The sequence below is a fragment of the Taeniopygia guttata genome, chromosome 8 (assembly GCF_048771995.1).
Source record: "Taeniopygia guttata chromosome 8, bTaeGut7.mat, whole genome shotgun sequence".
NCBI classification, from domain to species: Eukaryota; Metazoa; Chordata; class Aves; order Passeriformes; family Estrildidae; genus Taeniopygia; species Taeniopygia guttata.
The window spans coordinates 4,222,781-4,239,379 of NC_133033.1; the positions used below are offsets into that span (position 1 = coordinate 4,222,781).

At 48.2% G+C, this 16,599-nt stretch overlaps 1 protein-coding gene across 1 annotated transcript in view; it reads left to right on the forward strand.

Annotated features, from left to right (window-relative positions):
- The first annotated feature begins 7,359 nt into the window (after positions 1-7,359).
- The window catches only part of PLPP3 (phospholipid phosphatase 3), a 42,690-nt gene continuing 33,450 nt past the window's right edge, over positions 7,360-16,599 (forward strand). Inside the window, exon 1 of the mRNA XM_030278706.4 lies at positions 7,360-8,126. Coding sequence (XP_030134566.1) covers positions 7,988-8,126 — 139 coding nt within the window. The 5' untranslated portion in view covers positions 7,360-7,987. The remainder of the gene's footprint in view (positions 8,127-16,599) is intronic.

The window sequence follows — 16,599 nt, forward strand, 5'->3', positions numbered from 1 at the left end:
AACCCAAAATGAATCATTTTGAGGAGGGGGAGGTGTCTTTTTCATTCATTTTCAAATCCCACTGTTTCAAAACAATCTCGTGGTTTGGAAAAAGAAGGATTTTGACATTCAGTGTTTGATGTTGGCAATTCTGATAAAGAAGATAAAGGGTCTGTGGTGGAGCACAGGAGTTATTTGTAGCCTGTTGGGCAATGACTGTCAGTGGACCTGTGTCTTTGTGTGTTTAAAGTGTAGCCCCTGACATTTACTGCCAATTTTAAAGGGATTTACTATTTGCTCTTTCATAATCCCTGATTCAGAGCAAATTTGCAGATTTTGAAGATCAGAAGAGACCATTAATGCCGTAGTCTGAGTCTCTGGATAGCTGAAGCCATCTAATTCCATCTTCTCCTGTACTGAGCCAGATACTTTTTACCACAAAACAAGACATGAAGGTAGAAAGATCAGCCACTAACCCAATACTCAAAAATGTGTTCCAAGGTTTGATCATTGTCACTATTTAAAATAAAGTGGGCAATGCGCTTCTCATTTTGCTTAGTCCACCTTCAGGTAGAAGAATAATTTATGCCTAAAGGTTCATGTAAAAGCAAGTATTTCTTCATCCACTTCAAAATAAAGGAAAAGATAACCTGGCTATGTATCCCAAGGAATCTGCTTGACTTCACAGAGAAATTAGCCTCCTTATAGTGGTTTGATGCTGTGGTCTGTAAGGCAACTTTGTGTGCATCTGTAAAGTCATTTGAGCTGCAGTAAGGCCAATATCATAACTTGAACAGAGTTTTTTTCTTCTTTACAGACATTTCTTCAGCCTTTGGAAATCCAGTGTCCCAAGCAAAATTAAACTGGCAGAGAAAACTGAAGCAAGAAGGGAAGTTTGTGCACTTAGAGAGAAAATGGAAATGTGTGTGACAAGTGTGACAAGGCTTCACTATTAAAAGGCTGTGTTGCAAGATAATTTTTTGGGGAAAGAATTGCAGCTAGAAAGGGGGTGTGAAAAACTGGTTCATGCTGAGTCAGTAATTTGAGTGCTGTAGTTTTGTAATTCATTACTAACCCAAACTGTGGATCCTACCAATCCTGAATTTTTGGGCCTGGCTCTTATCACAGAAGCAAACAGCCTCTGTGAAAGGATTCAGAATACAAATGGGGGAGCAAATCCTTTTCAGAGCTATAAAACCCTCTTGTGTTTTAAGGAGCCTGAGCGTTTCTGGCAAGACTTTCAAAGAAAACAGTGTCGAGGTCCTCTCGATGAATAGCAACATTAATATATTAGGTGTGTATTATGTAAATCCATGCTTCAGCAGAGCACTAGATAAGATAAATGGGAGCAAAGAGCAGGCTTTGAAGGCTGCTGGTGAGATTTTGTGGATGTGCTGTGCCACTTGAAGGCTTGCTGCAGGACTCAGAGCCCACTGAAGTCCTGCCCTCCCCTCCTGCTCAAGTGGCTGCTGCCACGGAACCATTAAATTTTGTCACCACGTGGCACAACCTTGCACTGCAGGGCTGTGCCTAAAAAAACCTATTTTCTCCCTGTTTTGTTGCTGAGGCAGTGAAGTTTCTCCATGGCAGAACTGGGCTGTGCATCTCCCTTACATCCCCCTGGCACTGCATGGCACAGAGGGACGAGCAGGGTTACAGCAAACCCAGTCTGTGTGCTGGAGCAAATATTTGGGGAGGGTCAAGCCTGGCCCTGGCAAACACATTGAAATTCTCGAGGCTGGTGGACAATGACTTATCAAGACAGAGAGGCTTGGGAGCAGATAAGCCCAGGGACTTGTGCATTGTATACAAATACCTGGCCTGGCCTTCGCTGCTCACATGGGGGGTGATGCTGGCGCTCTGCCCTGGGTGAAACTCCATTTTTGGTTCTCTAATTGTGCAAGACAGGATGGACAGAGGGTCCCTACATGTTGGGCCACACGCTTCACTTTTTTCTTGTGCTGCTTCATCTCTTGATGAGCCTCAATCTTGCTTCACTTTTTTTTTTCCTTTTTTTTTTCACTTGTGATGTCTTTCAAAAGCTTCCCCAGTTACACACCCAGATCCCTCCAGTACCATCCCATCAAAGCAGAGTCTTGATTCACTTTGGGAAGGCACAACCTCAAGTTCAGCACCCCTTCTCCTGCTGCCCCATGGTGGCCACCACACACCTGCCCCACCAGCACCCGTGTTCATCATCAGGGCTTCACACTTTGAAGGGGATGCCAAAAGCCGTGGGGTGGCCCATAAAAATGGCTTGGTCTAGACGTGGAAAAAGATATTAATTTTTCTTTCACTTTTCACTTGCACGCGGAGCATTTTCAACCAAGTCATTGAGACAGTTTGCGACCAGAAATAAATCCAAGCTGAAAAAATGTCGGCGGACCTGTTTACTTTATAAACCACAAATGTTTGTATCCTGCAACAAATACCTGGGAAGTGCCTGGACCAGACATTACAAACGTGTTAACTACCCTGAGTTAACCAGTAATCAATTCGGGGTGAAAAACCCGAGCTGGACCTCTCCTCTGAGACTGCTCTTCATAACGGGGCTTTCATTTCGGCCCGTCCTAGCAGCGTAATTAAACCATGGCACATTCTTGACTTTCAAACAAACTCCTGGGAGCTGGCCAGCCCCGAGCACAGACCCGGATTTCACCAGGTTGGAACCCAGGGTGATGTTCCACGTCTTTCACGAGCTGTTGTTGACGGTAGAAATTGGGAATTCCACAGACAGCCCTTCAAGGCGACGTTAATAAACACGTGAAGGGATTTGGGGGAAATATATGAAAATGCTGGTCTGGGTAAATGCTTTTTTTCAATGCCACCAGTTTTCAGGGGCAAGGTGTATTATTGAGGCCTGAATTTTTTTGATAATTAGTAATTTAGACTGCTGATTTTTGATTTTTGCAGTCCGAGTTTGCTCGTTTCTCTGTCAATACCAGGCCACGACCTGCAGAGGTGCTTTGATGGAGCTGGAGTTTGGCATTCCCAAGCGAATGCTGAGGAATGGCAGTAGATGGTGCTGTTATTCTCTTTTTTTGAGGACAGAGATGGCAGACACAACTGTGACTGTACACAAGGTGTTACCAGTCCCCAGTGTCCCCAAATTATAAATCCTTCAAATAACAAGATTTGGTCTTTAGAAAATCTTAAATCAGATAACGTCCTTTATTACAGCTTCTGTGTTTTGATCATTCAGATGAGATTTCGAGCTCACATTTTCATGCTGTTTGTTGCGATCATGTAATTTGAAATTTATTTCCTTTTTTTTTTTTTTTTCATTTTTGTAATAGCATGGATTGAAATCCTCCAATCATATCAAGAGCCAGCAAGATTTAGGGGAACTAAATTAAATTAGGGAGAAACATCAGGGTTGTGAAACTTGGCAGGAATACAGATGCTGGTTTCAAAACAGACTGGACTTTAAGTTGTTGGCAAATTGAATGTTACTGACCCTGAGTGATTTGTGATGCCAGGAACGGGTCCCTGACCACAGAATTTCCAACCCCTCGGGTCACTGAGGCACGTGCCTGAGGGCTGACCCTCCTGGCCTGCATCAGCCTGGATCCCCAACTTCCTGGACAGCACCAAACGCTGCATCACGATGACATTTATCAGCTAATTCTTTTTAATGACCTGAAGGTTTATGAGGCTTGATCCTTCCCAGCTGCACTGGGGAGGGCAGAACTGGGCCCCCTTTGGATTTCACTTTTATTTGCCTTTCTCTGCAATGACAGGTCTAACTGCAGGCTTTGTAAAAATTTAACAGGGCAATGTTGACTGGGCAGGATGGACAAACTGGCGCCGGGATGGTGTCCAGCATGGGGACACGGGCAGGGGACACAGCAGGTGTCCTGCCCTCAACCTCCTCCTGCCATGGGTTGGGCAGGGCAATGCCCCCACTCGCAGCCCCTCTGAGGGTGTTTTCTCCAGCAGCAGCAGCTGGTGATGCTAAAAATACCCCTGAACAGGGTAGTGGTGGTTGAACTTTGGGCTTTTCAGAAGTTAACTGGTATTTCGGCCTCGTGACTCCAGTTCAGGCCACCTGATGTGCAGCACGTAACTGTGCTCCAATTTCCCCCTTTGGAGGGGAACAATCTCAGATAACGGATAACAATCAGCTCCCTTTCTTATTTTAGGCTTGCTGTAGCCATGGTCATTAGCAGCTCCAAGAAATACAATAGGCAGGGCCTGGTCCTCCCACGCTGTGTGTCCCCTCTCCAGAAGAGCTGCTGCCAAAATCCTCCCTGTGACACAAAAGCAAAGTGGGTGAAAGGAAGAGCAAAAGGAAGAGCTGGCTGTGGGTCTGAGGGGGAAGGGGTGGCATGGCACTGGGCAGTGCATCAAAATGAGCATCCCACCGGGCACACTTCAGGCACCAACTGCTCTGCAACAGCATCTGTGTTTGCAGCACATCAGGGAGAGCAGAAGAGTTGCAACCCGGAGAAGAGAAGGCTCCAGGGAGACATTAGAACACCTTCCTGTACCTAAAGGGGATCCAGGAGAAGTGGAAAGGGACTTTGGACAAGGACATGGAATGATAGAAGGGGGAATGGCTTTGAAATTACAGAGGGCAGGGTTACATTAGGTATGAGGAAGAAATTCTTCCTTGTGAGGGTGGGGAGGCCCTGGCACAGGCTGCCCAGAGAAGCTGTGGCTGCTCCATCCCTGGAAATGCTCAAGACCATGCTGGATGAGGCTTGGAGCAAGCTGGGATGGTGGAAGTTGTCCCTGCCCATGGGGAATGAGATGAACATCCTCTCAAGCAAAAGGTCTGGGCTCCTCTTGCCCCAAACCAGACCTCACCATCCCACTTGAGCACCCTCTTCTATGGAGAAGAAAGAAAAAAAGGAAATACAAGAACCTTTTACTGTTGTTTTTTTGGTTTGGCTTGGGGTGGTTTTTTTGGCAGATACCCTTTAGCCAGGATTATGTTGACTGGTCATGATGAGTGAGTAAGGTACAAACCTCCTCTCAGTTTTTAAGTTCTTGACATGTCATGAACAGATTTCCACATAGTCCTGTCCCACTGATACAAAGATAAAAGGGCAGCAACAAGTTCATGCCCCTTCGTCCATTCCAGGAATGATTCTCTTAAAATGACAAGACTGAATGAATAAAACTCAATTCCTCTTTTCAAATTATTGGGTTATGAAATAAGTCTGGGAAGAACAAATGATACAACAATTTCTGATCTTCCCAGAAATCATATCAGTGTATTCCTTGTTTACCAGAGGTTTGCTCCAGCTGGGGTGGGAAGGTTGTGAAAATCAGTCCTTCTTCAAAAATGCAGAGAAAAATTCACTAATAATACAAACTCAGTTCATTCAAATAATTTATATAAAGCAAAACCTCAGTCCACAGTGAGAATTTCAAGTCTGACTGAAAGGAAAACCTGAGGTCTTGAAGGATACTGTTGCATGGCATATTTCATAATTCCATTTATGAATAAACAATTATTACCAATTAATCTCTCGCATATTATTGACAAAGGTACCGAAGTTGCTTTTTTGGCACTTTTGACTTATCCATTGTCAAAGGTGAAGTGGGCAATTGTGCTGGCTGCTGCTCCCTTAAGAAATTGTCCGAGATTCAGGTTTGTGTGTCCTGGCTTGCATCAATTAACAGCACAATCTTTGTGTTATGAAAATGCAAACATAAGTAGCCTGAGGTATCCTGTAAATGCAAATACAAAGCCATAATTTCAATTACCCTGAAAATACAAGAAAGTCTCTTTTATTTTTTATTTGCTGCTACAATAATAAGTCTCAATTTTTGCTTGCTTCTTTTTTTTTCTCCTTGCTTTGAACGCAAAATGGAATTTAACCCAGGGAATCAGCAGATTTGGGGATGTGGGGAGGATGGAGACAGCTGCTGGAATCTGTGGGTTCCTCTAGGCAGGGCCAAGCTCTGAAGGGTGAGGAGAAGGTGGATGCTTGACCCCACCGTGGGCATGAGCTGGGCTGGGCAGTGTGCCCACAGCTGGGGGAGAATTCCCACGTGAAGATTCTTTCCACTTGCTCCAGGCATCCAAGAAACCTAAATTAGGCACCCACACTTCTGCCACGCTCAGAGGAAAGACAGAGAGACCTTGAGATGTGTGCTTTGAAGCCAGCTTGGTCCCCTGGGTGGGTGATTGGCACCATTTGGGGCCAAAAGTGATGCTTTTATATTCAGTACCATGGGGTGATAATGGGCAAAAGAGTCCCCTCAACAGAAGGTGGGAGGTGGCACCTGATTTCACCTCACTGAGGCATCACTGAGGCTTAATGAAAGAATTGGGGGAACGTCCAAGGCCACACATATAAAAGTAAAATTCGAAAACAGCCGCTTCACTTTCTTCCTCCCTCCCAGGCTGGCCTCAGTGTGCCCATGTATGTGTCTAAACAGATTCCAGTGTCTAAACAGATTCCTGAAAACCTGCCCTTGCCCTGGCTGGGGCTGTAGTCTGCAGCTCCGGGAGGAGCAGCAGGGAAGGGTGGCCTTGCTGGGGGCTCTCCCTGCCTGGGAAACACCGGGGATGCAGCAGGATATGTGCCAGCACACAGGTGAGAGGCTGAGGGCAAACACACCACCCAAAACCAAGAGGAGAAGTGGTTAAGCACCATCCTGAGCAGCTCCCTGGGGTAGCACCTCCTGCACCCCTGCTCAGAGCACAGCATTGTCCTCCTGCCAGCTCGGGTTCCTGGGAAACCTTTCCTTTACTTCCTTGATGATTTTTAATTAGACCAAACGAGCCATTAACCAACACAACAATCCCTCACCAACTCTCTCGTTACGCTCATTTGATGAAGGTGCTGCTGCTGCTGCGGGAGGGCAAAGCTGGCACAGCTCGGCGGTGGCACCTGGCAGGGTGGCACAGCCAAAATTCAGCCCAGGTCTGGTCTGTGGGTACCCCACACATCATGTCCCCTCCCTTGTCTCAGCACACGGAACAGAGCTGGAGGGCAGGGAGAAAAAAACATGAGAAAAATATTTATAAAGTTCTTTGTTGTTAGTTTTCTGCCCCTTGCACCGCTCCCAGCTTTCAGGAGAGCTGCAGCCTTGGACCGGCTGGTTGTTTTCCTTTCCCCCCTGCACTCCTGTACGAACGAACGCTAGAGGCTCCCTCATTCGAGAGAAAACTTAGCTCCTAACTTTTTTTTTTTTTTTTTTTTTAACTTCCCTGAGGAAAAAATGTGGAGTTCATTATGTATGTAAAATGTCAGATGCAGGAAAGGGGCTGTGCTTACTTGGATATCCCATCCGAGGCGAAGTGACTGATTTTTTTTTTTTTCCCCCTCTTCTTCTTCTCCCTCTCTCTCTTTTTTTTTTTTTTTTTTTTTTTTTTCCTGAGGGGTGGAAAGCGCCTCGCGAAATAAAAGTGCAGAAGCGAGCCGGTGGCTCCCAGAGCGGCCGGGGCGGGCGCGGCGGGAGCGCCCAGCGCAGCGCAGCGCAGCGGAGCCCAGCGCGGAGCCCACCTGCCCCCGGGGCAGCATCGCCCCGCACCTTCTCCCGGACTGAGACCTTCGCACATACATATACACACATATAGATTTATAAATATATATATATACACAGTGATTTTTTGGGTTTTTTTCTTTTTTTTGTTGTTGTTTTGTTGTTTTTTTTTTTAATCCTTCCCCTCGGCTTTTCCTCCAGGACTTTTCCACCGTCTTTGGGACAACCCGCAAACTTTTCACTCGCTGCCCCTCTTCGCTGCTTCCCTGGTGATCGGGGGATTTTTTAGGGGGCTTGTTTTGGTTTTTGTTTTGCTACTTTGATTTTTTTTTTTCCCCCTCCTCTCTCCTTGGGAAGACCCGCCTGCCTCTCTCGCCTCGCCGTGCCCCACCGGAGAGGCCGGCAGCGGCTCGGGCGGCGCGGGCAGCACCTCCCCGGCGCACGGCGTGCGAGCCCGGCGGCGGCGCGGCTCGGCTCGGCTCGGCTCGGCTCCGAGCGGCTCCCTGCGGCCCGGCACGGCCCGGCTCGGCTCGGCACGGCTCGTCCCGGGCGCTCGCCCCCGATAATGCAGAGCTACAAGTACGACAAGGCGATCCCGCCGGAGAGCAAGAATGGGGGCAGCCCGGCGCTCAACAACAACCCGGCCAAGAGCAGCAGCAAGAAAGCCCTGCTCATCTGCCTCGACTGCCTCTGCCTCGTCATGGGTGAGCACCGCGGGCTCCGCGGCCCCTCTCCCCGCTCCCGCACCCCCGTGGCTCCCCGGGACAAACTTGTGGGAAAGTTCCGCGGCGGGCGGGCAGAGCTCGGCCGTGCCTCGGCCGCGCCGCTGCCCGAACAAAAGCGGAGCGGCCGCGCCGGCAGAGCCGGGCCGGGCGGCGAGCGGGGGAGCCGGGGAGAGGCCGGGCCGGGCCGGGGGTCCCCGGGCACGGCAGCCCCGCAGCTCGGAGCACTGGTGCTGGGTGATTCGCTGGTAGCCGTGCCGGCGGAGGGGAGCGGCCCGGCGGGGCGCAGGGGGCACTGTGGGCTCGGGGATGCGCCCCGGGGCTGCCCCCGGCACGGGCCCCGCGCCCGGCGGCTCCTCGGCGGCGCCGGGGCCGGCTCCAGGTGGAGGCAGCGCTCTACGCTGAGCCCGGTTCGTGTTTTGGTTCCTAATGGAAAACAGCCACTCCTGCCGCTCTGCTGGCGGCTTCACCAGCGCTCCTTTCTCCCTAAACTCATTCCTTTAAAACTTCGCAGCGCTCTGGCAGAGGTTTGGCTTTGCCTGCCCGCTCGGTTTTTTGGAGATGCGATGGCTTTTGGAGATGCTGTGGCATTTAAGGGAACTGTCAACAGCGCGTCTCAAAAAAAAACCCCAACTTTTTTCATTCCAAAACATCAACCTTTCCATTGTGGCTGCGATGCTGAATGTTTAATTGACAGATACAGGCAGGGGAAATCAACTGGCTTCCAACAAAGAGATTAATAACAGCACGTGAGTTTAATACTCCAGACACCACAGTCTTTAAAACAATTGTTTCTGCTTAGAGCCCATTTTTTAAAGACTGTCAGTTTGATTTAATTTTAATGCAGTTTATTGATCATCTGGTGTATATTAGGGGGCACTAATACGATAGGAGGGGAGGCATGGTTTTCTCTTTATATTCCCACAAGCATAGGGGCCAGTGCAGAAAGCTTCATCTTCTCGGATCTGGAAAAAATAAAAATACTCATATTTTTATTATGATATCCCATATATGCAACTAATATAAGTAGGAACATAACTAGCTGGACTTGCCTCACTTATTTAAGCAGAAAGTCAAATTCCTAGTAAAACAGCTCCTAGGAGTCAGAACTTTTAAACTTTTATTTACCCAAGTTTTCTTAACTTGAGGCGTTCCTGGCATGAGTTGGTGCTATTTGAATGGGGAAAGCGTTTTGCTTCCCCTTCTCTGGGCTAAGGGTCCTAAATGAAAAAGCAGTTGGTTGACATGTGTTATTCTACTTGTGCTAGTTTTGGTAAACAGGACTTATCAAGCATCACTGGAAAGTATTGTTGGCAGGGAATAATGTGATACAGCAAAACTGTGATTGTTGCTTTGTTTCAGGTTGCTACAGGTGGAAATCGGGAAGTAAACACCAGAGTTGGCTTGTTTAGGGGTTTTTGTTGTTTTGTGGTTGGGTTTTTTTAGGGCGAGGAGCATTTAAATGCAAGAGCATGAATGCAACAGAAAGTTTAGATCTGACTGATCACTGGCAGATGAGAAGCATGGGTGGGACATGGTGAGGGAGATGATTATGGGATGGAGAGCCCATGATGTGTGTTGTTTGGGGATGGATAGCTCATGATGTGTTGTTTGGGGATAGATAGCTCATGATGTGTGTTTGGGGATGGGCTTTGCAAATACACCAGGATCAGGAGTGTGGGACCTGCCAGTGGATGGCTGGGCATGAGTTGCTGTCAAAGCTGCCCCACTCATGGGAGGCTTGGCTTGCTCTTGCCTCTCTGCCTTTTGCTAGGGAAGACTATGACCTTATAGTTTGCAAATACTTGATTCCCATTTTCTTGTTAAAAAAAAAAAATCCCCAAAAACCACTTGGAAAGTGGAAAAAAGATACCTTAGCAGAATCCTCCCTGTAACAGAAATGTGGACAGGTACAAGTTGATGGATATTAACATATAGAGTGGGGGAAAAAAAGTCTTATATGATATAACAAGGAGCAGAATTTAGTGAAATGACTTCTGAGGTGGAGGGATCTTCTGCTGGTGCATGTGGGCACGTGGCCAGTGGCCTCCAGTGCAGTCAAACTGAGTTACGCCTCTTGAGCAGCTGCCCAAAGACGTTCAGAAAGCAAGGAAACAGAAGGCTTTTTCTCATTTGAGGACCACTTGAGGAAATATTAAAACTGGCCATTTGATTTGCAGAGGCCTGTGACGCTGCACTGGCTCCTGCTGCAGGTAATGCCATAATTCGGCCTTGAATTGGTTTTCTCTGAGGGGCAAATGAAAAGAGTGAACTATGGCTGGAATGTTTTTCAGAAATGACACACACTCTGTGTGAGGCTGTAGATGTGTGCAAACCCTTTGTTTACACACAAATTTAAACAAATTACCCAGAAGACAATTACCATAAACATCTAAGAAAGTCTGAAGTAGTAAAGCTAAGCTATCAGGAGCTTCCTTCAGCTTTAATTGGGTGAGAGTAGTTAGAAAGATCCACTTTTGTCTTTCATCCTTAAGCAGTACAATGGTTATCTTAATAGCAAGTGCATAAGAGGAAGATTTGTATCTTTTTTTTCTTGGGGAGCAGGGTCACGGAGCCTGGTGGCTGGTGGAGTTGGTTGGATGAAGATCTGCTGCACCAAACCCTCAATTTTTCCTGCATTTCCAACTTGAGTTGAGTTGGCAGGGAGCTGGATGTTACTGAACGACCAGCCCACTCCTCTAATGAGTGCACTTGGCACTCATAAATCCCCGGGCTCTTGCATGAACAAGAGGTTTGATCGCCGACACCGTGAACTTCCCAGAAATTCCGTGCCCGTGCTTAACTCAGTAAAAAGAGGCAGAAAAGAACTGAGTGTGCATTTATTAAAGCAGGTCATGCAAGGGGGGAAAATAACTTTCTCCATCTGCTTCCTCCTCTTGGGAGGGCTCTGTTTAGAGGATTGGAAGATGCTTCCTGAAATTGTTAAGGCCACAGGCGAGCTTGGTGGTGTGGAAGAGTCCCTGCTGCCCTGTCTCTGTCTCCTGATTGCTGCAAAACATCTGAAAATGTGATGGAGGGTGTCTGGGCAGGTCTGAAGTTCCCCCTGCTATGCTGGTTGGTGTCTTTACTTTGTAGAGCAGTGGGGAACTCTCTGAGCAGCAAAACAAGAGGCGTGATGGGTGGACCTCACTCCACCTTCATCTGATCATCCTCAGCCCATCCCTCTGCCAGGAGTTTGCTGCACCTCCTACCTGGAGCTTGCAGCTGTTATTTGGGGGGACTGGGGTGACCCCTGGCAGGGAAGCTTTCCCTGTGCCATGGGGTTTTGTCCTTCAACAGCCACCAAACCTCCTCCTGATGCAGGAGATGCGGCCAGGTGGAAAAAACCTCCTGCCCTGACCCTTGAGGGGGGATGTTTTGGAGCCTGGCCCCACAGATGTAGCATCTAGGGTTAAATTTACTCCTCTCAGACCTGCTGTTTTCCCTTGGCAGGGACTCCTGGTGTTCAGCAAGCCCTGAGCAGCCACCTGTGCTCTGCTGACGGGTGCTAAGTCAAGCGTTTAATCTCAAAAGAGGGGAAGGCTGTGTCAGCAAGGGTGATAGGGCAGATGAGGGTCTTCAGTAGCTTGTATTTGTGCAGCTTGTGCAGGTAAAACAGCTTCCAAAAAGTCCTGCTTGTGCCATAAAATAGAAGGATTTCATCTGGCATACCTGCTTCTGAGGCTTGTGGAAATTGGGTTTATGGGAGCATATGTTTCAGGCTGGTGGGATGTAAACTGCACATAATTTACTGCCCTTCTTCTTTTCTGCCTCTAATTTAATTTTCTCTCTTCTGTCAATCCCAGTTAATCTGTGCAGCACAAGTTTTACTGCCTTGGGAAGGTTTTTTGAAGCAACAGATGGATAGACCTCTTACAGCCTTAATATCTCTGCAGCTTTCTCACAAATTTGGCATCTCCTGTAGCGAGCTTGATGCTAAAATGAACTTTGAAAATAAATATTTATGTTAGTTGGACCTTGACATGTTTATATAAGTGGGTATATAATCTTATAATTTGGGCTAACAGTTTAGATTACTCTTGACTTCCCTCTTCTGTGTAGAAAATTGTGTAGTCCTCCAGGTCTCAGAAGCAAAAAGGATTTGAGCTCTGCCAGGGGCCCTGTCACTTCATCACAAAAATTGGTGCACACAGGCCTGGGATTGTCATTTGAGTGTAAGGAGTGGGAGGAATTGGAGATGAGGGGTGAGGTTAGAGTTATTTGGATGGTGTAAAGCTGGATGTGTTGAGTTAAGCAACTTTACTTTGTTTGGGTTGGGGCTGTTTTTATTTTTAGGACTGCCCCGTTGCGCAGCACTCACTTGTCGCATAGATGGCATCTTTCTGTGCACCTGAAGAAGACATTGAGCCAACCATTTCTTGTTTCCAGCAAGGGACAGCAAGACCTGACTGCACCAAACCAACTGGGCAGTCCCAACCCCTCGGTGTTGCCTTCTCCACGCCGTGTCTCCTCCGTGTCGGGGAGGACCGAGCCCACACCACACGGGAGAAGCTGTGTGGGTGGAGAGTCATCATCGTGTTTTGAGCATCCCTAGGTGGGGTTTGGTCGTTAATGTTTATGTATCTCTCCATAACCTGTAGGATCTCCTGGTGGCAGCGAGCTCCTGGCCAGGGATGGCTGCTCTGGAGGTGCTCTGGCAAAGGCAGGTTGGCAGAAGTGGCACCTTGGCATGAGGTTGTTGTGGTAGTTGGACTCTGCCATAACTTGGGAGTAAAGGAGGTTTTTTTTTGAGCCTGCAAAAGCTTCTTATTGAACCAACAGTCGGCACCTAAAGTGTGATACCCATCTGTTGTGCCTCCCTTGAAAGACCAAAGGAGGCAAAGATGACTGGAAGTAAAGGCGAGAGAAATGTTTTGGAGGTGTTTGAAATCCACTTTTTCTGCATTTGCTTCTTGAAAACAAACAAACAAACAAAAGAAATACAACCAAAAAGAGATTATTAGTGACAATTATACTTGAGGTGTTAATTGCAGAACAAGGAAATGCTGTACCTATGGCAGACCGAGTCCTCAGGGGTATGAGTCTGTTGGCTTTCCTGAGTTGGTGGAACTTGGCCAGCCTGAAGATGTGTCTCCAGGAAAAGCAGAATTACATGCAACTGCTTGATGGCCAGGAGTGCTTTGAATCCTGTGTACCTGCTGCTGAGACAGGCAGGAGATGGGAATCACAATTACAGCAGATGACATTTTTTTAATTGTCTGTTTGTAGTGAGCACAGCAAATAATATAAACATCGCTCCCAGATCAAACGGATTATTTTTATACCCTTTAAATCTCAATTTAATATGCATGCCTTTCCTAGGCTGCTTTGGTCTGACTCTGTTTGTCTGGATACAGGCTGGTGGTGTCTCTCCAGATGCGTGTGCTCCCTGTACCACCCAAAAATGGTTTGCATACCACAGCTGGGGAACCTCTGGCAAACCAGAGCCCCTCTTCAGCATCTGAGATAGGCAGGGTGTTTGTGTGGCCCCATCTCTGCCTGAAATGCCTTCAAAGAGGGGGAGGCAAAGGCCCAGCTCTGCTCTGGCAGAGCAGGCTCCATCCTCCCCGTTCCCTTCATACAATGCTCCCACTTCATCCATAGTAATCCAGAAGGGACCGTTGTGGTCTCCGGGCCTGCCTGTGCCTGGAACAAGGGCCTGCCTGTTGAAAGGCAGCGTGGGGAAAGGCAGCAGCCTTCAAACCCTCCTATCCCAGCGTTCACACAGCCAGAGCTGGGAACAGCAGCTTCCCTGGCATCCCAAGGGGCTGTGTCCCAGCAGGGAAACCCCCTCCCAGGATGTGGCTTTCCCCCCTGCCAGTTGGAATTTTGTATGAGTGCTGTCATACACCCATATATATATTATTTTTTACACATTTCTTCCTTTTTGTTCTGTCTTAGGGCCTTGTTCAGCTCTTCCGATAGATCAGGTTTCATATTTCAAACAAACAAAAAGGCTCAGAAATGAGAATGATAAAACCCCAATGAAAGAGGTGAATTAAAGTAATCCCAGCGCTTATCCTGTAATTATAAAAGCCTGAAGTCAGTTTTCTGAACGCTCTTCTGTGCTTCCCCCCTTGCCAGCATGTCTGGAGGCCCAGCCTGTGGCCAACCTTCCATCTGCCTTTCCAGATACCTCAGCTGGCTGGGTTTTGCCAAAAGCTGAGAGGAGGGTGCCCTGTGTGTCACATCTCTTCATGGATCAGTGGTCCCCTTTCCCAGAAGGGCACTTGCATCCCTTTCAAAGCCACCCCATCTCCATTTCACTCTCTCCCACAACATCCACCTTGGAGGGACACTACCTGCTCCACAGTTTTAGAGCAGGTGGAAAGTTCCTTCGTGTGGATCAGGTGTCTGTGGCCTGGGATGTGTTGGAGCAGCTGTTGGGAAATTGGAGAATCCCTTCTTGCCTCTTAGCTGCACGCAAGGGCTCAGTTGCAACAGTGGGATCGTGATCAGCAGAAGCTGCTCCTCCAGTTTGACCTGAGGAAGCAGAACGCCACGAAAACCAGGCAATTTGAAATACCTTTGTTTGGATTTTGATGCAAACAGTTTGAAAGCAAGCCTTAAGCATAAGTTTGTTACCAAGAGAAGGCTTGAATGAGTTTGAAAATTAGCTTTGTCGTGGCAGGTCTGGAAGTACCAGAATTTCCAATGGAACTCCATCCTTGGGAGTCAGTCATGTAAGTGGGCTTGTTTTTCACATGTGTTGGATGTTTTGGAGACAGAGGGTTGAAAACAGACTCTGCATCAAATCAAGTTACAAGCAGAACATGTAATTTAACTCCAGAGCTTGTGATGTTCTGAAAATGCCTGTGCTCTTCGTGCTGTGTGTTCCTGTTCCAGGCCTGGAATAGGGTTGCATCCATGCACGACCTTGTGTTCTCTGAGCACATGGTGCCCTCTTTCAGGGCCCTGCTGGGGCTGCCAGCCAGAGCCCAGATGGAGCTGCAGCTGGTCTGACAATGGTGCTGACACTGAGTCAGTGGAGGCTGCTCGTAATCCTCTACTACTTCCCCATAGTTTTGCATCCCTTGCCCAGAAAGATGTGAAGATGTGTTGGCCATCGCACTGAGGAGTTTGGGTGGGTTTTCTGATAAAAAAATACCAGTGATGCTTGGAAAACACAGCAAATGGAGGCTGGAGCAGTTGGCATTGCTGGGTTCACCCACACCTGGCCCTGAACACCAAAGGTGGCTGTGGGACCGAGCTGTCCTTCTGCTTCGGGAGCTTGCAGATGTCAGACTGCACCTCTTGGAGCATCGTCGTCTTTCGTGGCTGCTGGAGCTGAGAACAGCATGGTTCTTCCTTCCATGGGTTTAAAGAGAAGAAGTGAGAGTTACTGGTGAGATGTTTTGGGCAGCCATCCCTCCTGAAAGAAATTATACTCCTTCAGAGGGCTTTTGCCTCCCAGCAGTGTCAGTATAGTGCTGCACAAAAGAAGAAATTAGATACTTTCACCTGTAAAATCATAAAAAATCACTGCAATTTTTGGCCAGCCAGCAGTGCCCCTTGTCTGACCATGCAGGCACTGCACACAGATAATAATTACATTTCTGTTAATTGAGCATTAATATGAAGCTGAGAGCTCATCACATCCTCCAAGTGCCCAGCCACTGAATTTGAAAGCCAATGTGCCAAATGGGGTCTGGGCTTCCTGTCTGCTTGACAGTCAGCGGGTCATTTATGACTTTTTTTGGGGGGTGGTGTGATGGGTTTTCCTTTAAGGCTGGAGGGAGCAGCCAGCCCAGCCCTGGTTATCATTCCCAGCCAGCTGACAGCGAGGCTTTGCTCTGGTCTCTGTTGCAGCAACCAGTCCCACATCCCAAACATTTTGAGGGCTTCCAAGGCTTTTCTGCAAGGCCCACCACCCTTTAAAGTGCTGGTTTCCAAAGGGAAAGTCTCAAACAGCGTGGTGAAATGCTGATAAGCAGGTCTGGTCAGTAACCACTGGGTGCATTTGTGTTCTGAGTGATGCTCAGGGAGTAATTTCGGATGGCTGGCGAGCTGATGTCAGGCAGCAAAACTCCTTTGAAGTCGATAGCTGTGAATCAGTTTGGTGTTTGCAGGTTTCTGGAGCTGCTCTTTGATCACTGATCAGATGGCCCTTGCTTTTTTTGGGGAGCTGCTTCTCCCTGAATTCAAGTGCTGGGCCGAGGATCCCTGTGCCAGGCTGTGCTGCCCTTGGTGCTGCCCGGGCACGTCACAGGAGGTTTGTGCCTCTGGGAGTTTCTAATCTGGGCAGACAGGGAGCAGAAGGAGCAGCATCGCCTGGGCGCGTGGGCAGGCGCCCGAGCCCGGCGAGGGCACGCTTTGAAGGCAGTGTTTGCAGAACAGAGCACCCGGGTGCCCAGTGGGGCTTTCAGAGCTCCTCTGATTCCTTCCTGAACTCCCCACAGGAGCTGCAAACTTCAGTCATTCTGCCAGTCCTGCCCAACCTCCCAAAGTGTCTTGA